Source organism: Plectropomus leopardus, chromosome 13 (genome assembly GCF_026936395.1).
Source record: "Plectropomus leopardus strain MGB_pleo_1.0 chromosome 13, ASM2693639v1, whole genome shotgun sequence".
Classification (NCBI taxonomy): domain Eukaryota; kingdom Metazoa; phylum Chordata; class Actinopteri; order Perciformes; family Serranidae; genus Plectropomus; species Plectropomus leopardus.
In genome coordinates, this window is record NC_142188.1 from 32,155,951 (window position 1) to 32,180,213 (window position 24,263).

A 24,263-nucleotide genomic window follows, 5' to 3' on the forward strand; every position below is an offset into this window, starting at 1 on the left:
TCTCCTTGTGGTGGTTTTGTGTCTCTTTGATGTAATTTTGTCTAATTTTGTAGATGTTTTTGTATCTCTTTGTAGTCATTTTGTGTCTGTTTGTATTGTTTGTGTCTTTTATAAGTCTTTGGGTCTTTTAGGTAATTTAAATGTCTTGTTTTATTCGTTCTGTGTCTCTTTGTGGTTGTTTTGCCCATTTTTGAAGGTATTTTATGTATGTTTGTAGTTCCTCTGCATCTCATGCTTTTATGGTCCTTAGGAGTCTCCTCCTGGCTAGTACGTGTCAATTTGACAGACATTTTGCAAGAGAAGGGTAGGGGACCCCTGCTACCTCGACCCTAAGTATATTTATATATAGTGTGTGTATATATATATATATATATATATATATATATATATATGTATATATATATATATATATATATATATAGCTATTGTTTAATTGGACAGCATCAATTGTATACTAAAAAGCACAATAAAAAGAAACATTGTAATCTTTGTAAATCTTTCGACTACGTATTATTATTTCTTAATTATTATTATTTTTGTGCATTTATTATTTATTCATCCGTCGTTCTCGTTAGCACTTGGTGTTATCGCGGGAACTGGCCAAGAGATACGCTAGCTCCGTGTACCTATCGTGTAACTGACAGAGAGCCCAGCCTGGAGTTCCTCAGCGCTGATGGTGAATAGCCACTGCTGCGGTTACGGGCGGAGGAGAAGAAGCCGCAGAAGGAGTCAGCAGTGGCAGAGGAGTGATAGCTCGGAGTTAGTCTTATAGAATTAGCAGTATTACGTGTATCATCGGATCCTTACAAACCTCAGAAGGGAAGGGAAGGGAAAAATAAGGAAAGATGGCGGCCGCGGCCTCGCCGGGCTCCGGCTCGTCCACCTCTTCAGACTGGATTGTACTGAGAGACGGTTGCCTGCGTTGCGACGAGGAGGGCCTGCGAAGCCTTTCCTACCACCCGGCCCTCAACGCTATCCTGGCCGTTACCAGCCGCGGCAGTATCAAAGTAATTGACGGCACTTCAGGAGCTATTCTCCAGGCTTCAGCGTTGCACGGTAGGCATCGGAGCCCTCTGTCAAGCCATGACACCAACACTTTCAGTTTGGGGAACCCTGCCGCTGATTGTCAACACACACTGAACACGACACGGGCTGAGTTCTCATAGTTAACCCCAGCTAGCTAACGTTAGCTACTCCTAGCAGTTGTTGGGGCCTAACGCTAGTTAGATTGTTCGGCAAACAGGATTCGTTCCGCCTGTTTTGCCTGTGCTTATGCACCGTATGAGGGTGTTAATGTTTTTGTAGTCAGATTTAAACTTGTGCTGATTGAATGTCAGTGTTTGCTACTGTTTACCACAACATGCCGTATCTACCATGCGAGCTAACAGCTAACTGGTTAACTTAGCACACCGCTGGTTAGCCGGGCAACCTTTCCTGTCAGTGTCTGTCATTCTGGTGGTCAGTCACGATATGTCGGGTGAATTACAGTTCATATATTGGGCACTCAAGGTTCTATACCTAAGTTACTACTAACTAGTTAAAGGTAGTACGGCGTGTTAATGTGAATTATTGTGATTACGTTAGCTAACAAGCTAGCTAGCGGCACTTTAGCTGCTTAACTTTACAGCCGGTCGTGTGTACTGACGGTCAATTGGAAGCACTGGTGTGATGCTGAAAGTACACGGACTTGATGCTGCAGAATGAAACGGGCCATAATTGCTTGCTGGACTAACTTGGCTAATTTGGTCAATAACCAGACTAATAGTTGTCCTCTTGGTGTTACATGTCCAGCCACAGTGTACTGACGGGACATTGCATGCAAAGTTTCCAAAGGCTTAGATAATGAGTTTGTCAAGATGTGCTCCACACTGACCTGGTAACTGCAACGATGATCACTGTCCTCTCCTGACACTTTTAATTTTCGGTGTCCTTTAAACAGTGGTGTTTTGTTAACATTTGTTTACATTTTAAATTATACTGATCTGCTGATGTACGTCAGCATAACTGTCAGAGATTTCATCCCGACTTTTAGCATTGGACCAAAGTTGTAATTCAACGTAAAGACACGGCAAACAATTGTTTATTTGTTCCCTTTTGCATGTAAAGCTCATAGTGTGATTTAGAGTGAGGAAGAAGAAGTAGACCAAGGCTCCCTCAGCCAGTGCTTACGTTTTTGTTAATGATGTCAGTTACTGTAAACAGGCTTACTTCACACACAGTCACTAACATAAACACAATACAGTTGTAGAGCTGTGCTATTTTGCACTGGCCATTATGTTTGGTAGATTTCAGTCCATTTGATTATTGTTTCAGATGACCGTGAGACAAATCCTTCTTTTGGGAAGTAGGACTTTAAGGATATCCTTTTTATATTGTAGGGGTGCTCAATATAAGATATTGCAGATGTTGATATAGATATATTCACATGTGTTTTCCACCTAATTGCAGAGAACATCAAGTCTGTCCTGTAGTGGAATCAAAATATTACACCTAATCTTATTGTGATGGCCCATTCATGGCAAACATAAAATACGAGGTGTACACATCCACTGCAACACAAGAAAGCTACGTTAACTTAGGCTGCGTGTGCAACAATCCATATTTATTATGTAACAAATTTTAAACAAATTGTAAAATTCCTTTCACTTTTAACATGATGCTCTCCCCAAGACAATGCTGACAATAGCCAAAACCAGGGCAGATTTCACTTTTTTAAACATATTAAAGTTACATAATTAAAGTGTCATCTTATCATCCTGTTATATTGGCAGAAATGTCCATTTTGACCTGTTTCTGGTACTTCCTTTTTAAGCTGTTATCTGCCGATACCGATAACTTGCCAATATTATCGTGCATCCCTTCTTGATAGAATACCCATAATAATAAAAACCACGTTCACCATCCACTTAGGCTGTCATGTTTCTACAGGAAAGTTTATGTGACAAATATGGGCAGCATGGTGGTGCAGTGGCTTGTACTGTCTACTCACAAATAGTGGTTAACTTGTTTCGAGCCCGCTGGCAGGCTTGGGTCTTTATGTATGTTTCCCCCTTTTTCATCAGCTGAGCTCTGGTTCTTAAACTGGTTCTGTTCAGGATTCTTAGAACCTTGGTGCTATCTAGTAACCCAGCCTGTGTTTCCATCAGTTTTGAGTGGAGCTATTGTAATCAAGGATGTGCAATCAACAGAAGGTGTTGCACAATTCACAAAGGAAATAACAGTAGAAAAAGCACAGATTACATTGATTACCTGCAAACTGTTGCTCTTTTTTTTAAAGATATTTGTTTTTAACCCAAATTAAGCACAAGCCAATTAAAAATGAGACCACTGCACAAGCTTTTTTGTCACAATTATTAGAATTATTGCCCTCTCCGTCATTTCTTTCCAGCCTGTAGAATATGACAACAAATGCCCAATGATGTCATCAGAGTTTGCAATTCACGTTAAGAAAAAACTGTTTTTTTTCTTTTTTGGTTTGAGCTGGGAACCAGCTTTTAAGGTTCTGGACCAGTTTATTCTTGGTTGAAGTGCTCTAAACAGTTCAAAATTAGGTGTGGAAACTGGTGGAAAAGGGGTATTTCTTGAGTGTACGTATCTCCCATCTTAGCATGTGTTTTTCTCCATGTTCTCTGGCTTCCTCCCAGTTTCTTGCAATTGCCAATAAGTGTGAATGTAAGCAATAATGGTTGTCTTGCTTTGTGTGTCTGTCCTGTGATTGCCTGGCGAGCAGTCCTGGGTGTACCCTGCTCCTCGCCCAATGTCAGTGGGGATCTACCCCTAGTGACCCTGAAAAAAGGATAAGTGGTCATCGACAAAGGATGAATTCTGTTGCCATTAGCAAATATTATTTCGATATTGCTCCCACGGAAGCTGTGTATGTTCATAGTGTACATTAAAGTGACACTGTATGTACCCTCTGAAAGTGAAAGGGGGGTATTAAACAAATGGGCTTGCAGCATCACTGAGCTGTTGGATCTTCAGTTTAATTTCACTTTAATCTCAGTTTGTTCTGTGGTGGCTCCTGGTTTTCAAGTTATGGCTGTTATGTCTGTCCACATCAGACGTCTGTAGCTTATGATTGATAGAAGGTCCTGCCCAGTTTGACCTTCTCTGGATGGATGCTTATGCCATATCCAGGTATATTTCAACACCTGCTTTAGGAAAAATAGTGGTGAGTAGAGACAAATTGCTGTCTTTACTGTCCAGTGTTGTGAGATTCATAAAGGGTGCCAAAGATAGTATAGAAAAAGCCAGACACAATTTGTGGATGGTTTCCATTTTTTCATTGACAAAGAATACATTTTCCTGTGAAACACCAACATTATCATCAAAGGCCCTCTTGGCATATTTACTCTTTACTGCATTTCTGCTACGCCCACCAAGTTCATGTTCCAAAATAACCCAACAGATGGAAATCTGTCAAACAGTTAAAGTTTGCTGTCATATGAATGTGACTGCTGTGTCTCCTCTACTAACCATACTCACAAAACAGAGAAATTAATACAGTAAATCATCTCAATCCAACAATACTCAAGTGTGGGGAAAAAGTAGTAGAATATTACTGTATAAAGACAGTAAGAACTTCATTGTTATAGCACTAACAATTTGTACACCTTTTTATATACTAAAAATTTGCTCGTTATGCTAATTTGAGTTATAAAACTATAAAACAACAATCTTGTTTTGCTTTCATTGGGTTGTATTTGGTGATCTTGTGTATTTGGCCAAGAAATGGATATGGATCTTAAGATTCTGACAAATGGCTAATATGGAAAGGAAAACTCTAGTATCTCCTCAAGGACAGACCCAATCCAGCTGAATGTCTTTGAACCAGCTTCTGGAATGTAAAGTTTAGATTTTAATGATTTATTTAATATATTTCCTCTTTTTAATGATGATCTCTACAGTGTAACGCTTAATAATCATGATTACAGATTAGTTTTTCTCTGACGAGCTCACTGTTTGCTGAAAATGACTTCATGGTGATGAAGGCAGTGTGATTTTTCATGTGGTTCCCAGGGCCATAGCTACCACTGAGGATACAGAGGTCAGGTTGTCAGTATGTATTTTTGGCTGAACATGTGGGGCTTTGAGTCCCTGAAGTGCAGTTTACCTTCCAAGACAACTTGCCCTTAACATGAGGAAAAGCACATCATTACAGTTTTTTGCTGAGCCTGGTGAACCAGTCATTACAAATGTTATTTTGGCCTACCGCTTCAAGCAATTTTTTTTTTGCAATACTAAAAGGAGCACTTTTGTAATTGGCAGGGTTTCCCTATACATTCATTCATTTGTGGCACCCTGCCAAGATCAAAACAAATGCTGCCACAAATTGATTTTATATTTTTGAGGCTGGACCGTTCATTAGGAGCATTATTGGAATATACCGTTCAGTCAACATTGCACCAAACTGATGGAATGCAGAACGTTTTCTGGGCACAGACAGAGCAGTAGAACAACAGGTGCAGAGAAAGTGAAACTTAATAGTTTATTACACTAGGTCTAAACGTTTATTATTGCTTATTAATGATCCCCCCGTGACTCAAATTTCATAAAGGGCTGCAGAGGAAAAAAAGAACTTCTGAAGATCTCAGAGAAGGGACATAGAATAATAAAAAACGACACAGACACAAACAGTATAATTATCAGCGTCTGCCACACACAGATTCTAATTTTGTGGGAAACACTGATTGGTGCACTAGTTCTACTGTAACTGTGATGTTTAGTACACCTGTACTAATTTATTAGTTTACTCTTGACCTTTTCCAAACATATAATTAGGTTATATAATAAGTTAACATGGTAGTCCAACTGAAGTTGTACCAAGTTAAATTTCTCTAAGTCGGACTGACACACATAGATAATGCGTTTGGGGGTTTATTTTGTGTAGACGCCTAAACTGGACCTTAACTGGTTCAGGCGTTCTGCGCATGCTCCAAAGTCCCTGTGCTGAAGTTGATGAGCAAAAAGTTGAAGAAGAAAGCTGAGGCAAAACTGAAGAAGGAAAGAAAACAAAACAAGACAAAGGTAACAACATGGCAAGTGCTAGAGCAAGAACCATGCTTTTTTTATTTTCACTGTTTGACATGCAGCCTGTTTGCTGCCTGCTAACTTGTTTGGTATGTGATGTAATAGGTCAACTGGAAGATGGTCCAATAGCAGCTAGCTGAAAAGGGGGCTATTGCCACTTAAGAATTGGACTTACTTCTTTCAATTAATAGATTCTCCCCTGCTGCTTGTATACTGGGACAAGGACAGTAGTCCAATTAAATGACCTAATGAAGCCATAACCAAAGCTCAACTAAATGGTGCTTGTCAATGTACTGAGTAGAGGGTGTGTTTCTTATTTTCTTTGTTGAGTTTTCAAAGAGTAGCTCTAAGTTTGTGTGTTTACATGATTAGGACCCTCCTTCTGTTAATCACCACTGATTTAAGCCAATAGACAAACCTAAGGGAGATAAATCCCGACAGCAGAGCAATTATTGCTATCTGAGTGAAAGGTGGCCAGACTTGTTTGTTTGAACAAATGCTTGGCTGTGATATGTTTGGCACAAGATGTTAGACCAAACAAGTTGAATAACTGAGGTTTCCCTTTAATATTATCTCAGATTACACTCCATCAAAAATAAATGTCACCGACATGAAGTGTTTATTTTTTTTGGTAATATCTTTGGGCCTTCCTTCAGCCTTTCTCCTTCAAACCTCCTGATTATCTGCTGTCCTCTGTTCCTGTCGCAGCTAAACCTGGTGGTCGTGTCAGGTGTCAGTACTTTCCTGCAGTGGACAAGGTGCTTTTTGTGGACGACTATGCAGTGGGATGCAGGAAGGACCTGAATGGCATCCTGCTCCTGGACACAGCTCTGCAGCCTCCAGTGGCCAAGCCTGAGGACATGGTTCAGCTGGAGCTGCCGGTCACAGAGGTAAGAGAAGACTACATATTTTATTGCTCAGAGAGACACCAGGGGGGTATACTATGGAGCAAGATTAGTGCCTTAGCGAGGTCTGTTTAGTTTAAAGCCAGGGTTTCCTGTACTACGAAGGTGGCTCTCTTTTGACCTGGTTGGATCACCATGGTATCTTTCGTGTCAAACATAACCGGGTCGGGAGCAGGTTATGTTCTGAGTTTCAGTTTAAAATTATCTGAAAAGCGTCTTTCACAGCTTTTTTGACGAGCGTCACTCGATAATCAGTGTCAGCACATGAACCGAAAAGGTTAATAATACACCTCATATGAGTTGTTGAACTGTAATGTTACATAAATACCTCCTAACAAAGTTGCGCATTTACAGTGTTACCTATATGCATTAGAAAGCTTTATTTTTCCCCACAGAAGCCTCCACTGTTACCACTTCTGTTCATATGCTTAGTTCTGATTTGCTAAAGTCTATTACCTTTGTAATATTACAGCTGATAGATCAATCTGGTAATATTTATCACAGATATTATTCAATGCATAAAATTAATGTGACTTTGATTTGTCTAAAAACTTAAAGTGATTTATATGTCTCCGTCATTACAGGACAGTGTCAGACCTAAATATAGTTCTTGATTATAATATTTAAATCCGCTGCATCAAGTTTAAAGTTTCACAGCTGTAGAATGTGCAGCTGACACGTTAGAAATAAGTGATATATTGCCTAAATAGGTCACCCATATTAACTTGTGCTTTGACCATATGTCATTTTCTGTCAGCTCTTGCCTTTATTGAAGCAACAGTGTCACTTTGTGCTGTAATACTGTTTAATATTCTTCTAAGGCAAGAAGTAGGAAGTAGGCGGCACGCAGTCGATTATTTTTAAGTGTCAAATGACGTACTGAACGCATTTGACTCGTTTTCTGGGAATGTGCACAGATTTTGAAGGGGAAAGCCTGAGTTAACTAAGAAAGTTGATAATCACCCTCTTGTTAGCTCTGACTGAGGCTGCAGGTTTGTCAAGCCAGCTCAGTCAAAGAGAGCCTGGCTCTGTAGAACTGGCTTCGTAGTATACCCCCCAGGATGCTTCCCACGGAAATATTTGTGGTTACCTGAAATTTGACACCAGAGAACTATTGCACAAAACCTGGATAGCAGATTAAGCCAGGATTTTCAAGGTGTCCGAGCTGAATTTAGCCATGACTTGGTTGCATGAAAGCAGAGGCACACAAGTTGCCGTGGAGATTTATTCTATGCAGCTAGCCTGCTTCTGACCAGGCTAACAGCCAGGCTTGTTTAATCCTGGTGACTGATTTGTTCAGTCAGCTGTCACTCTGATCGGAAAAAAAAAGTTTTATAATTATTCCATGGTCTTCTTGGCTTGTGTATTTTTATAAATTTTTATTAGCCTGCATTAAAATAGGCCTCCACATTGCCATTTAGTTAAGTAGGCAGACTGTTACCATTTTCATTGTAAAGTTAAAGGTCAGATGTGTGCCATGAGTGAGATTTAAACCTGAGCCAATCGATTAAAAGTCAGCACTCCTATCCAAGACACCAACCTATCCCCACGTCATTTTCATCAGACTCCTTTTCATATTGCCCTCAGAGGTTCAATGAATATGTAGCACATATCAGTAGGCTGTCATTGTAATCATTTAGATGATTAAAATGGCTTTTGAAGTTGCAAAAGTAATTTCAGTGAAGTCAGTGATAAGGCTGTTGCCCTCATCACTGACCCCCTCACCATCCCACAGATGCTCTTTGTGGCATTATGGATGAATGCGGCGGAGGCGGTCCATAGCGTCTGCAAAATACTTGTTGCCTTAATAAGTTTTAGTAACTAGTCTTCATAGTATACTTATGGAATGTTGATTTAATGTGTAAAAATTACAAGTAACTTCTTGCATGGTAATTGCGACTTGTCAGTGTAGCTGAAGTTACAGGTAATTAGCAATTAGTAGAGGTTTCGGTCTAAAGAAACATGGATCGTATCAAAGGAGGCTCAAACCCAAACCCCTCGATTGTAAGTTGGCATAATTAATCATCACACCATTGTCCCCACAATTTCGGAATAATTAACTGTATTTTTCTTAATTTAGTTGGTCCGCTATTGTCTGCTTGGCCTTTTCTCTGTGTTTTGTTATAGCGGCCTTATTTCATTTTTTTGCACATTCTATGCTTAATCTCTTCATACATTTCCATGAGAAGCTGCTGCTCACTTGCTGAAAACTACGCCGCACGCATCTTCTCTGTGTCTGCATCAGGAAAATCTCTGATCAACACCATGGTCTATTCATGAACGCTGTGACTGTGCATTTATCCAGAATACTTACCCCTGGCTTGACATAGTCGCACCTCCTCATCCTGGCTTGGCAAACGTACAACAGATTAAGCCAGGAGGCACTGATGAGACTAGGTCAAGCCTTGCTTTCCATCATCCTGGATTTCTGGATTCTACTTTTGTGCAATAGCCCCCCATACTTGTGTTTGGCCCGGATAGACTTGTGTTAACATGATGCCCTCAGATTACTGTAGAATCATACTAGCTTCACTCTCACTCGACTGCTCTAATTTGATAACTGCTAGAGTAATATACAGGTTTAGAAAAGTACAGAGCTCAGCATTAAACCAATATTGGTGTAATGCACATGATGCAGCTTCATTTTTATCAAAATTGCTCATGGTGGAAAGAAATTAGTGACTGCATAGGATAATTGTTATTGTTTGACCATAAACAGTATTCATCTATATGCTGGTTCCCTGTTTCACTTACTTTTGTTTTACATGTTATGTTAAACATAAAATATTGTATTGCTTCAACAACAGAAGAAAATGTAACTGCTTTAAATGCCCAGTGTGTACGGTTTCACAGGGACATATTTGGGTGAAATGGAATATAATATAATAGGTGTGTTTTCTTTAGTGTATAATCACCTGAAAATAACAATCACTATGTTTTCATTACCTCTAAATGAGCCATGTATACTGAGGCTGAGTCAGTGTTTACGGAGGTTGCAATATTATAGCGCCATGTTTCTATAGTAGCCCAAAAAGACAAACCCAACACTGATAGGGCCATACGCCTTTTCGCATTGGCACAGTGGTAGGAAGCCGATCTACGCTGAGTAGCATTGGAAAACCACTGATATGTTAAGTGAAGCTGCCTTCCTCAGTGTTTTTTACCAGTTTAATTTTTAATTTTAATTTTAATTTTTTTGAAGAACATGAGAGCTCTGCGGATACTTCGGCTGCCATTAAAAACCTCCAGAGCATCTAGATCTTAAGTTAACAGCAAAAAGACGAACACACATAAGCAGGTGATCAGACATGTGAAAAAACGAGAAACACAGATTTTTAACATGAAACTGCTGTATTCAGTGGCCTTCCCTGTTTAAATCACTGAGTCTTATTATTTTGGAGAGGAATAGACCTCTGTAGATAATTCGGCTCCTGGTAAAAACCTCCTGAACACAGAAGACAGAAGGATATCTAGGAGAAGTTTCAGCTACTTGCAATTCTGCAGTCCTCACCGCTAGACACCACTAAAACCTGTGAATGGTCAAACAGCAGTCTCTCATCTCCTGTTGCTGGTTCACATCGCCTTCAGTAGCACTTATGGTATGACTGGGCGGTCGAGGGGAGGCAGTTGCTGTCTCAAGATCTTCTGCCCTTAATCCAGTCCCTACCCTTCCTTCTCCGATTATGAGGAATTCATCTCTGTCATAGGCCATATGTGCTCCAGTAAGAAATACAAAAAGACAACAAATTAAAACAACAATATTACAAACTTTATGGGAGCTACCGCTGCATCTGTGGCTTTCACCGTGGTAATTATTAATTAATTATAAATGGCAAGTTTGAACAGGAGGAGTAAATGCACCAAGCAAACCTAGGTATATAAATAGGGGCAACTGACTCTTGTTAAATGACAGACTTAAGAAAAAAAGTGGACCTATGTATGAACTCTTTCTTATACCTCAATGAAACACACATTGCATTTAGTAAGAAATATCTATAAGATCTGCATCTACAGAGAGTGATGTGTAACAGAAGTCACATTATCATGTATCAAATGCCTTTAACGACCCATGAAACCATTCATTTGCCATGAAAGCAGTATCAACGATTGAGTTATAACATTAACTAATATATATGGCTGTGTTTGTGTGTCTTTTCAGGCCCAGCAAATGCTGTCAGCTTGTCAGGAGAAGATTGATGTGTCGAACACAGAGGGCTATGAACTCTTTATCACCCAGCTCAAAGAGGGCCTGAAGAATACCTCACACGAGACGGCAGCCAATCACAAAGTGGCCAAGGTTAGTCTGACAACCTCTCACGAGGTGCGTTTGTTTTTATGTTACATCCTATACATAAATTCAGAGTTTTACTGTTTGTGCTTGTAACAGCTATCCAGTAGTGACATATTAGGGATATTTAATTATGGCTATTAGTCACATCTGAAAGTCATGACGTTGAAGTCATCATGTTTCCAGCATATGGGATGTTACGAAAGTAAATCAAGTAAAGTCAAGTAAAACCAATAACTCTTCGCTGCTGTGAGGTCACTCAGAGAGAGAGAACTTCAATTCATTTATTTGTTACATATTTGCTGAAACTGTCGCTATATTCTGAAAGACTTATACGAGACAGGCTGTGAAAAACATTGTATCCTGCTTCCCTCTCACTGCCTCTGATGGCATTTACCAGAATCTACCGCCGAATGTCAGCAATGTCCATTGAGAGCCAAGGAGTCTCTAACACAGCTGTCAGTCATGTTTTGAACTATGGTCAAACTGTCAGACTAGGCAGAACTCATCAAATATGAATCAAGATTCTTTTATTGCATTGTCATTTTCTGCTCCTGTTTCCAGGAACATACTTTAGTGTACTGTTTAGCTATGATGTGAGGAAGTTGTTCCGGTAATGGGGGGTGCTTGGTATGCCCATGAACTGTATCCAGTATGGCTGCTGGGTTATTTTGAAAATAATTTTTACCTACTGTAGCTGTAAGGTAAAATAAGTACAAACACAAAATAAGTACTGGTGATGTAATGTTATTGCTGTGATTATTGTAGCAAAAACTATAAGGTAAACAGTATTACTTTAGTATATTTTGGTTATTTTTTCCACTTGTTTAACTCAAGATAAAAGATTAGTCAAATAAATATGTTTTTGGTTTTCCACACGAGGAAGTTTAAGTGCTGCCGTATGACCGCAGCCAGTTTCCCTCTTCAGTCCCAACTGATGTTAGCATAACAAGCTGTGACCACTACACTAAAGCTGAATACAAGTATCTGGCCTTCACAGCACTTGCAGGCTTGCAGACTTTGCAGTCACGCTCACAGGAAGTCTGCGAATACTGAGGGCTGTCCAAATCCACAATTCATCCAGTCCACAAGTGCCTCAAGCAGGCTTTCTGCACTTTTCTGGAGGGTCCACTCTAGGTGCAGCAACAGGGACATAACGCTCTCATTTTTTCCAAAGGCCGACAGTTATTATTAAAGTCTACAATGATGTATTAAAATGGTGCTTTAATAATTTAGGCCAGAAATAAAATGCAACCACACCATGACAAATACATGTAGCCTTTATGTTGTATAGAAAATGTGAATGTAATTTTGTTAAGTCACAAAAAAGCCTATGCAGCAGCCATCGCCTTACATGAATGTAATTGTTAGTCAAACGTTTCCACGGCAACGGCTGACACAGACTCCGGGCCTGTCTTTCAGTGGCCTGCAGTCTCTGTGCTCGCAGACTTCACGTGATAACAGAGAACGTGTCACAGTATGTGTGACTGAAGTCCATGAGGGCTCAGTCCGCCATTCCAGAGGGTGGACATTTGGATATAGAGCTAGACAGAGCAGGAGACTGGTTGGTTGCTCTTGGAATAGATGCTCTGCCGCTGTGTGACCAGTATAACGGCGCTCTCTTGTGGTTAAACAAAACAGATCTGCGAATGAAGACAGCTGTCTTCACATTATCTGACAACAGTTGTACTTACAGTGATAACAGTAAGAGTGTACTGCAAAATATGATTAAACCTTCCAGTGTACATCAGTTTGTGATGCAAGAACATTGTCACGAAAAGGAAAACAAATTTATCCAGTTTATCCAAAAATGTGGTCTGATCTTCATCAGAGTCACTATAATAGACTGTGTAGACTAATAAAACTCACATATTTTACCTTTTGGTGGTGGTGGTGTTTTTTTTTTTTTGCTTGTTTCACCCCGTAGTGTGAAAGCTCTTTGAGTGATTGGAAGTAGCTGTAGTAATAATAATAATATTTATTAATTGAACACTTGTCACAATACTCAGATGCTTGACAGAAACAAAAACAAAGTCCATTAAAGTCAATAAAACATGCAGAATAAATAAAAACAAAATCAGTAAAAGCAAGACAGACAAGCATGAAATGTGCTGTACAAGTGCAAGTCCATTTACCATTAATTAAATAACCTTAATATTAAAAATACAAATAGCTGGAGGTAAGTAACCTTTCTCACAACTGACCACTAAAAGAACTGCTGCAAATCACACAATAACATGAATGAACTATAATTTTAGTTAGTGGTTAGTTGAGCCTTGTTCTGTACGAATTAAACATAATGGTTACTGACACTTTGATCTTCACAGTTTATGTGAATTGTCCCTCATTCACTCATGCTTTCAGAGGATTTCAGGTGGAGCACCATGTCAAATAAGTTTAGAAAAAGGTGAAAGAGAGCAGTTTGGTCACAGTTAAGGATCTGTCTAAAAGTCACTGCAGTCGTGATTAATGCCTCAGCAATAGGAAAACATTTAGGATGATGGTGCTTATTTAGGGTCATCATGGAGGAAAGAAGGATATTTTATTGCAGAAACATCTCACACTGTTTTGGAGCAAAACAAAATAATACCTTTCATAACATCCTTCAAGTGAAGCACGTAGTAGTGCTTGCCATGATGGTTTGCTTGGATTTCTCTGAAAGGACAGTTAAGAAACGCTTTAGAAAATTGACAAATTGATTTATGGTCCTGTCTCTTGCTGATCTACTTTGTCTTTAACTATCCTAAAATCCATCTCTTTTCTGTCTGTGATGTTTTGCTTCTCCTTCATTCTTTCAGTGGGCGACAGTGACCTTCCATCTCCCCCACCATGTGCTGAAGCTGGTGGCCAGCGCCATCGTCAACGAGCTGAAGAAGATAAACCAGAACGTAGCTGCCTTGTCTGTGGCCTCATCCATCATGGACAGACTCTCCTACCTCTTGTCAAGCGCCAGGCCAGAGCTCGGGGTGGGCCCTGGGCGCTCTGTAGATAGGTGAGCAACGAATGATGATTAATTTTTTGAAGGATCAAACAACTGACCAGATAAACATCCCAAGATCCTCTTTGAGGAGTTGTTTATTCCCAGTGCAGCATTTTAAGTATCCCTGTGTCACTATGAAAACAGTCTAAGTAGGTTTACCTGTGCGAATAAAGTGGACATATTCAGTTTCACACCAGCAATGTTATTTATTTGTTTTGCAAGCTTCATTCAATCTATAATACCCAACATGCATGTGACAAAGACTTTACATAAAGTAAAAAATGGGTACTATGATGCATTCCACACCAGCATAAAGAATACTGAACATGTTTTTAAAATGTGTTGTTGTGTGCAGATCTTTGATGTACAGTGAGGCCAACAGGAGGGAGACTTTTACATCGTGGCCACATGCTGGGTACAGGTGGGCTCAGCCTGATCCAATGGCTCAAGCAGGGTTTTACCACCAGGTAGGTTCTCAGAGAACATTAGTCTGTTGGCATATACTCAGTTTACATCTGTTTACTCTCATGCACATTCACAGTGTTTGCATGCAGTCAGAAGGTTATTTGCCTGCACAGCAGAGCATGTTTCAGGTCACTGTTAGATCATTCAGTTAGAGGAATGAACATAACTGAATGTAACCATGGAGACAACTTGTTAAAACTGATGTGCTTTGGTATCATGCCAACAACCTAAAGCTATAGTAAGATCTGCAGAGTCATCAGCGTTTGTGCAAAGGGACAATAAATGTTAATGTTGCCATCAGCAACAACCATTAGATTAGATTCAACATTATTGTCATTAAACGGAGTACTATGACAACAGAATGCAGTTCAGCTTTTAACTAGATAAGCAAAACTCAGTTAAGTGCAGTAATGTGCAAACTCAGGATTCTCCAGAATAAAAAGGGACAGTGGACATAACAGCTGCGTAAGTGTCTGTAAGCTCTATTGATGGTCCCTGTCTTTCCACAGCCTGCCTCAACAGGGGATGACAGAGCCATGTGTTTCACCTGCAGTGTGTGTCTGGTCTGCTGGGAACCTACAGATGAGCCCTGGTGAGTAGAGATTATTAATCATGCATTGATCAAGCTACTATAATACATCAATGATGACCAATATTCCTCCACTACTCTCAGGTCCGAACACGAGCGACATTCTCCCAATTGCCCCTTTGTGAAGGGCGAACACACACAGAATGTGCCGCTCTCAGTCACACTGGCCACCAGCCCCGCCCAGTTTCCCAACAGCCCTGACAGTTCGGATAAGATCGCCTGTTACGGCTTCGGCAGCTGTCCGCAGTTCCTGGCTGCTGCCACCAAGAGGGGCAAGATCTGCATCTGGGATGTCTCCAAAATGATGAAGGTCAGAGACTTTTAACTGTGAATGCACAAGACGATATCATCCGTGTGTTTCATTTTCAGAAATGTTGGTGTCAGACAGTAAATGTTAGTTTTCCCTCCACACTGAAGTGCGTGTGATTGTGTTTTGAACAGGTGCACTTGAAGTTTGATATCAACCCGTACGACCCGGCCATCCTGAGGCAGCTGATTCTGTGCGGTGGTGAGCAGAGCCAGCAGACACTGACCGAGTCTCGCAGACCAACTCTGGCCTGGCTCGAGGAGTCGTCCTCCTGCTCTGACCTGCCCAAGCTAGAGGGAGACAGGTGAACGCACACACACACACACACACACACACACACACACACACACACACACACACACACACACACACACACACACACACACACACACACACACACACGCCAGGGTTTTTCATGCATAGAGGAACTTTGGTGCCCCCCCCCCCCGGCCCTGCGTCAAAGAAAAATCACCTGTCCCAAAGACATGACAATTGAGAATACAAATATATCATTTGGAAATACAAATTTCCAAATGATATATTAATACTAGCTCATCAAACAACTGTTGAACAAGATGAACATTAATCCAAAATGTCTTTACACATGCAGCTGGTGCTGGATGAGCCAGCTAAGTTGCACAATCTTCACTGGGCCTAAATATTCCCCCTATGAAGCTAGTGCCAATATATATATTAAAAAAAAAACAAATTAAAGTCCTTTGATCTCTGGTAGAAAATCTTAAAAACTCTACTTTACATCTGCAGCGTACTGTTTGTATCATGTCCTGCCTCTATTTTCAAGGGCTTGACATCAACATTTGCTGGCATGCCTTGGGATAGTGAACTCTGTGTTCAGGCAAGTGGATTGACTCATGCAGTTGTCTGACTGGCCAGTAAAAAATAAATGTGACATCTAATGTAATGTTATCGGAAAATAAACTGTTCTGTATCATTGATGCAGAGCTTTTCTAGCTGAACCGTCTCCACACACAGCGCTGAACAGGACTGATGAGAAAAATCGGGCATACTGGACACTATAGAGGTTCTCTTTGAGGTCAACAATGTTTACACAACATACCATTACTAACGTTAAATATCTCTGGATCGCACCATGAAGGAGACTTCTTTTTTTTTGCCCAGAAGCTAATGTTGACCTTCATATCGATCCAAGAAGTGTTCTGGTGTGATCGTATCCCTATCAGAAGCTCTGTTGTCCAGCCCTGAACTGTTGTGTCTCTTTGAAGACTTAGCAAAAGAAATCCACACCAAATGTCTTCTGTGATTATCCATCCATTTTGTGGAGTTTAAAACAATAATTGTTGTTTTTTATGATGCCTTGGGTTTATTCTTGTTGACCAGTCAGAGGCTGCGTTTCTGATTTGTTGACCAGTATACTCTGATCTCAAAGGCACTGCACAATGGAAAAACAAGCCTCCTTCATTTTTTGGCCCAAAATTTTGCTTCAACCGCCTCAAAATTTCCAAGTACCAAACAAACCAAGACTGATCGTGCTGTCAAAGGCCCATTCTGAGCCAGGAAAAACCCAGCCTGCATACCTGCATTTTCACATAAAGGACACACACACACACACACACACACACACACACACACACACACACACACACACACAATATCATCAGCTCTTACAGTAATTTTAGTGTAATTGCCTCCATCTGCAGTGTTATCTACTGAACCACTCTTGTTTATAACTGTCCTTTACCTCGATTTGAAATCTAGAGGAACACATAAATGATGCAAACGACCTCAAGGTGCCTCACAACAACAAATCCCCGAGGCTGAGGTTGCTATGGAAACTTGAGCAATTGTATACAGCAGAGAATGCAACACAGCAAAACCCGGAGGCATGTAAGCCATGTTTTTTTAACCACTTTTTCTTTTCCAGTGATGACCAGTTGGAGGATTCAGACAGTGATGAGCATTCCCGATCAGAGTCAGTAACAGGTATGAGGACCAGAATTTTTACTGGTTTTCATTTAGTAAAGCCATGTGCATATGTTTTAAAACACATCTCTATCTATCTTGATGTTATGCCTCATTGATACTGTGTTTTACGTCAGTTTCTGGTTCTAGACAGCAACAAGCTCAGATCTCTTCTCTTGTTTGTGTTCCAGGCCAGCAGTCCCAGTGGGAGAGCATGGATGTGAGCCTGGGGGTGACGTCGCTGAGTGTGCTGCAGCAGCCAGAGAAGCTGCAGTGGGAGGTGGTGGCCAGTGTACTGGAGGACACGGTCAAGGACCTGGAGGAATTGGGTGCCAACACCTCACTTAACCAAGCCAAGGCCCACAGCCAGGCCAAAGCGAAGGACAAGGTCCCTGACCACCACAACATTCCTTTCCCCTGTCTGCTGGCCGGAGGCCTGCTCAGCTACCGCTCAGCATCCAGCACCCCCATGGCTGGACCCCCACCCACAGCCCCAGCTACAACACGCAGGACCACAGACGGTCCCCTAAGGACCGCAGATGGTCCCCTTAGGACTCAGGGCCCTGAGCCTTTCCACCCGGGGCCTCTACAGGACCTGGGTCCCATGGAGATAGAGACCTGCAACCCCCAGACTGCAGCCCAGGAGCAGGGCTTCTCTAATCTTGTAGGTTCCCAACCATCAAGCCCGTCTTCTCTGCCGGCTGTGCGCAGGACTATACCCGTGCTGCTGCTGTACAGCATCAGAGAGGTGGACGACAAGTCCTCAGGGCAGGTGTTTGCTCAGATGAACAACTTAATGAGCAAGGGGCTCCATGAAGAGGGCTTCACTGTGCCACAGATTATAGAGATGGAGTTCGACACGCACGAGCAGCTTCTCCTTCAGGATCCCCCCATCACTTACATTCAGCAGTTTGCTGATGCAGCAACTAATCTGGCAGGGTTAGACGGTCACATGGACAAATGGAGCACACTGGCTGCTGCGACCGCCTCCACCCCGCCTCGACCTGGAGCGCTGGTGCAGTGTTTGAGGCTGCCTAAACAGCTGGAGGAGGAGAATCTTTACGTGGACTCTATCACGCCCTGCTGGGATGGCGTGCACCTTCTGGTCGGCCTGCAGCCGTGTGGTGCTGAATCTCTGAGCGCCACAAACCAGGTGGAGGCTCTCAACAATCTCAACCGCCTGCACTCTGCCCTCTGCAGCCAGCGCAAAGGAGACCCCCTTCACTCAGTGGCTAACGGGGTGGAAGGCCACCACTCAGGTGGATCACCGCCTCAGACACCTCTCATTCTGCCCCCAGGAGACCAGCAGCAGCAGAGGTCTCCGAGCGGTGGGAGCGGAGGCTATCTTGCACTCTATAAGCTGAACTACTCCACCCGTATTGTCACCTTAGACGAGGAACCTATCAAGGTGCAGCAGATCTGGGACCCTTGTGATGCCATCACGTCTCTCATACTGCTTCCTCCGGATGTGCTCGATGGCAGGGAGGATGACAGTGAGGAGGCTCCTGAGGAGGCTCTGACCTCCAGCTCAAAAAATGGCTCATCTGGGTTTGGAATGTGCCCGTCAGGCTCTGCTGGCTCTGGAACTGGGACTGCATGTGGAGCAGCCACTACCAGCAGCAGTGCCACCGTCACCAGTCCATCCACCTCTTTCCTAAGCCACAAAGAGTGCAAGCGCTTAGAGGTGGCAGGGCTGGGCCACCTGGTGGTGACCACACGGGCGGGGTACATTATGATACTGGACCTGTCCACATTGGAGGTCCTGGCCAAAGTGGAGCCACCTAAGAAGGAGGGGTCAGCAGAAGAGACGGACCCCTTTGTCTCAGTTACCTATTGCTCTGGGACCGACCGCCTTTGTGCCTGCACCAAAGGTGAGCATTTCCTTCCTGGACCTGTTATCCTGCAGACAGCAGTGCTGCTGAGCACTGGGATGGATTGGCTAGCTTTAACCACTTTCTTAAGAGGAGACAGGGGTTCTTCAGGGGGAGATAGCAGGTTAACAGTAAATGCCACATAGAAGTGACATCATCATCTGAAGGCAGGAAACATGAATATTAATTTGAGATGCAGCTCAGTATTGCTTCAAGTTATTCTAGTCATAAATTTGTAATTACCACTGCTAGGCACCGATTCCAACTTTGAGAGTTTAGGCTGTATCAGGGCTTAGAACATTATGATGGAGGTATATGATGGCCATTTGCTTTTTTCACTGAAGATATTTTGAATCGTTACAGTTGGAAAAGCACAGGTGTCAATGAATTATGAAATTAACAATGGCTCATTTCCATTTAATCGTCAGGTTCCTGGAATTGGGAATGCTTACTCACTGTCACTCTCATTGTGACACTTGAATAGAACTAAGCCATCGTTAGTGTCATTGGTAACACCTACATTTTTCCTGCAGCGACATGGCAAAATGTCTTCGGTGAGAAAGGCCTATTCAATTCCTCGTTTATATCTCAGAAGTTGTTGCAGCAATTTTTGGGTTGATACCATTTGTCAGCAATAAGGTACTAAATTTCAGCACATTTGATCACTCAAGAATTGATAAAAGTGGTCAAAACTTCCTCCAAAATACCACATTAAGGCACAGAGACCTTGTGGAACACCACAGAAAAATTACTGTCCATCTTCACCTAAACAGCATGCAAAACATAGATCCAAAGTAGTCTGCACTGAGTTTGAAAGAGACACTGAATAAGTAAGAGATATAAAAAAGAAGTAACCATAGACCTGTGCCCATGCTGGTTTCTAGTGTTTACCGTGACATCGAGCTGTGTACACAGCTCTGCTCAATGGGATAGCACATCAACAAGAATTTTAGCTTTCTAGTCATACCCAGTTTATGCAATTCCAAGACTGTTTACGGACCCCAGTGTACAGAAGTATTCAAATACAATAGGTGATGATAACATTATCACTGCATGAGAAAACGGCATTGGACTAGCATAAAGTGGGTGTGCCTGTAAAGAGTAGAATCATGGGTACCCATAGAACCCATTTTCATTCAGATATCGTGAGGTGAGAGGTCCAGGGACTTCTGTGACATGACCATGGCATTTTTCCTTAATTTAGCCTATATCAAGAGCATTATTTAGCCCCCTACCTGGCATGCTAGCAGTCATGGATACCAATGGATTTCCTTGGTCCTCTAGTGTAATATGATATTAGTATCTGTAGTCTAGCTTCTCAAAGACAGTTATGTCGGCTAAGAATTATCTTGTCCTGTTGAATGTTTTTTGTTGTTTGGGTATGCTTAAGTATTTATTTTTATTTTTTACTTGACTGTATTTAATGCATTATATTTTGCTCGCATGTGTTTGCAATAAGGAGGTATTGTCATTGCCAACCTTCTGGGTGTTCTCTATTTTTTAAGACCCTTGTAAAGAATTCAGCTATCTTTATTGTCAATTATCCCATGAAAAGACCAAAACCAACAATATGTTAGCCTTTTTTTTCTTTTTACTTTCCTAGTTTTTCTCAAACATTGATTTGAAAAAAAAAAAACAGTGAGTATTTCTGCCAGCGTGATGTGTATTTTGGATTAAGTCAAAATAAACTACAGTGTGTACGTTTATGGTAGTGAAGGCACATGTCAGCCAGTGCAACTGTGTGACTCATCGATGAGTTTTTACTAGTTTGTAACAACAATGGACCTCTATAGCACAGAGGAAGAAGATACATAAGACCTTGATACACAGTAGTACTTTTTAGTAAGTCTCTCAAGTGGACAAAATTAAAAAAGCATGACCAGTAAATTCAATTACGCTGATATATTGGACAATGTTAGCACATTTCGGAAAAAAATGGGTTTCAGTTTGTATTTCTCGGCAGGAAGTGACACAAAATTGAACAGAAATGGCAAGAAAAGTTTTGAAACTGTCATTATTCTATTTTTTTCTATTCCCTTTTACCATCAGACAGTAGAAAATAAAAATTAAATATTAAAAAAAATCTTTACTTCCATCAGAAAGTTATATAAGGATACATATTGTTCTCAACGTATTTTTTTACATTTAATCAGTTTATATAAGTCACTATATCTAAGTATTGAAGTATTTCTGTGCCTGGAGGTTAATGAGTTAATTTACTGTAAAGATAAATGAACTCAGTTTAGCTCTGAAATAGAAATGAAATAATCTGTAGATATTCATTTTGTTGTTTTCTCTCCATAAGGTGGAGAACTTCATTTCCTTCAAATTGGAGGTGTTTGTGACGATATAGATGATGGAGACATGTTTATTGATGGCCCCCTTTCTAAAGGGGCTGAACTGCTGCTTGAGGGGGCCAAGCCCTCCTCCAACCCCTCTAGCCCCGGGATCACAGGTAACACACAAGACACCCTCATCATTCATATCTCATGTTGTTTTTTTCTTTTTAGACCACGTGCTGTTGATGGAAAACCAGACACATTTCAGTTTAAAATCATTTGGGCTGTCTGTGACTATTAACCCTTCAAAACTTGGTTGGACATCAAGTATCTTGTGCTGCGTTCAGATGCCTTTCACAAGCCATTTAACCTTTAAAAACATGAGAAAAAGGCAATGAGCAACTCGGCAAGAAATTTTCCACAAATTGTGAGAAATAAGTAAAAGGAAGCATTATTAGAAAATTATCAACAACTAGGGAAAAATGTTGAGAAATTGATATCTATTATATATATTATATGACCAAAAAATAAATTATTTATATATTATAATCATTTTAATTATATATATATATATATATATATATATATATATATATATATATATATATATATATATATATATAATGTTTGCAATTGTTTTTTGTTTATTTTTGTTTTTTACTTCTTTTTTTCTAGGCCATTTGTTGCTCAATGCCTCTTCACCATATTTTTGAAAGAAATCATATTCATTAGCTTGGGTTATAAAGGGTTAACCCGATGTCCCACATCTGTCCCCAAACTGTCCCTTGTGCAGGAGTGGACCTCCTGGTGGACCAACCGCTGACCACAGAGAGCCTGATGTCACTGGTGGAGCTGACGCGCTTCGAGACGCTAACCCCCCGCTTCTCGGCCACAGTGCCGCCGTGCTGGGTGGAGGTGCAGCAGGAGCAGCAGCAGCGACGCCACCCACAGCACCTTCACCAGCAGCACCACGGAGACGCAGCCCAACACACCCGCACCTGGAAGCTGCAGAGTGATAGGTAGCTACACTTTATGGGTATTTTCAGGCACAAAGAATGGGTTGACATGGGCAGCGACTTTTCGTGTCACATTTAATGGGTTATAGGGACACGTATGTTCTGTAGTCAGTTTCCTTCAGGAAGAAGAATTCTTTCATGACACTGTAGTTTTAAGGTGGCGGGCAATTTCCCCAAACAGTTGAATTCATTGATAATTGCTGTCCAGTTGTTTTTTTAATGGAGGGTTTGTTATTCAATTTCATCTTTGTAATTTAAAATTTCAGTTTGAGCATTTCCATTTTTTTCTTTTAATCATCACTTTACATTTTCAAATGATTGTTTCTACAATCTACAATCTACAATTTCATTTAGCAGACGCTTTTATCCAAAGCGACGTACAACACAAGCAAGAATTTAGACTTAAGGAAAAAACCCTTAGTAAGTGCAAAAAGTGCTTCAGGTGTGATTGGTCACAGGTATTGCCGTCTAGTGGCAGAAGAAGTGCCGCACAGCCCCCGTTTCACATTTTAAATTTGCTTTTTCAATTTCCTTTCTCTTTTTAATTTTACTTATGGCCTGATTATTCCTAGTAATGTGTTAAATTGATAATCTTTTTAATTTTATCTAATTTTTTTATTTGGGCGTTTAATTTGAATTATGACCAAAAATATCCTCCTATGTTATTAGAAGCAAGAGATCAACAGATATTCATTCTTTGTTATAAGTTCATCTAGGTAGGTATATTCTAATGATATAATATGACAAAAGAGCATTAATATCCTTCCAAAATGCTCAGTATTTTTTTTTCAATCTCCTCTTTATGCAAAAAAATGATAAGGCAAGCCCAAAAATATCAAGATGTCAATTACATCAGTTTTTCATCCAGAGTCCTAGACATTTAGTAGAGGGTCTTATAACATAACATATATATATATATATATATATATATATATAAACAGTATATATACACACATATAGACATATTAATAAATATTTGGATTGCTCCTCCTCTAATGAGTCCTCTGCAGTGCTTTAGCTGAACATCTTTGCAGTGGTGACCTGTGTTGTCTTTGCAGCTCCAGCTGGGATGAGCATGTGTTTGAGCTGGTGCTGCCCAAGGCCTGCATGGTGGGCCACGTGGACTTCAAGTTTGTCCTGAATGCCAACATCGTCAACATTCCTCAGATCCAGGTCACCCTACTGAAGAACAAAGCACCCGGGCTGGGCAAAGTCAGCGGTGAGGACACGCTGCTGAATGGATTCTTTTTGAAAGCTTTCAATGACCCTGAACTGTTCTGTACTGTACACTCACATCCAGATGAGCAGATTGTTTTTGCAACTGCACTGTTATTTTTTTTTGTGTGTGTTACATGTTTGTTTTGCCTTTCCATTATCAGCTAAAATGAATATGACTGTTTTGAAATTGGAACCCGAACTGTGTCTAAATCTTGCCTCTCATGTCTTTAACAGAGACAGCGGTGGACAGACAGATCTCCTTCCCCCTCTCCAATGTCCTCCATGCCAATGGGGAAAGAAACGGCCAGCCTCTGCTGCACGACTTCACAGAGGACATCCAGTTCATGGACATAGAAGAGACGTCAGGTAAACAA

At 41.0% G+C, this 24,263-nt stretch overlaps 1 protein-coding gene across 7 annotated transcripts in view; it reads left to right on the forward strand.

Annotated features, from left to right (window-relative positions):
- Positions 1 to 617: 617 nt before the first annotated feature.
- The window catches only part of birc6 (baculoviral IAP repeat containing 6), a 143,995-nt gene continuing 120,349 nt past the window's right edge, over positions 618 to 24,263 (forward strand). For 5 of the 7 annotated variants that reach the window (XM_088086964.1, XM_088086969.1, XM_088086967.1 and 2 more), the window contains exons 1-14: positions 618 to 1,056; positions 6,739 to 6,920; positions 11,095 to 11,232; positions 14,022 to 14,215; positions 14,559 to 14,670; positions 15,178 to 15,260; positions 15,342 to 15,567; positions 15,699 to 15,868; positions 17,468 to 17,526; positions 17,697 to 19,376; positions 21,682 to 21,831; positions 22,449 to 22,674; positions 23,730 to 23,890; positions 24,124 to 24,255. In XM_088086964.1, the coding sequence (XP_087943090.1) occupies positions 846 to 1,056; positions 6,739 to 6,920; positions 11,095 to 11,232; positions 14,022 to 14,215; positions 14,559 to 14,670; positions 15,178 to 15,260; positions 15,342 to 15,567; positions 15,699 to 15,868; positions 17,468 to 17,526; positions 17,697 to 19,376; positions 21,682 to 21,831; positions 22,449 to 22,674; positions 23,730 to 23,890; positions 24,124 to 24,255 (3,724 nt within the window). In that variant the 5' untranslated portion in view covers positions 618 to 845. The remainder of the gene's footprint in view (positions 1,057 to 6,738; positions 6,921 to 11,094; positions 11,233 to 14,021; positions 14,216 to 14,558; positions 14,671 to 15,177; positions 15,261 to 15,341; positions 15,568 to 15,698; positions 15,869 to 17,467; positions 17,527 to 17,696; positions 19,377 to 21,681; positions 21,832 to 22,448; positions 22,675 to 23,729; positions 23,891 to 24,123; positions 24,256 to 24,263) is intronic. The other 2 variants (XM_088086966.1, XM_088086968.1) reach the window with 1 other exon arrangement.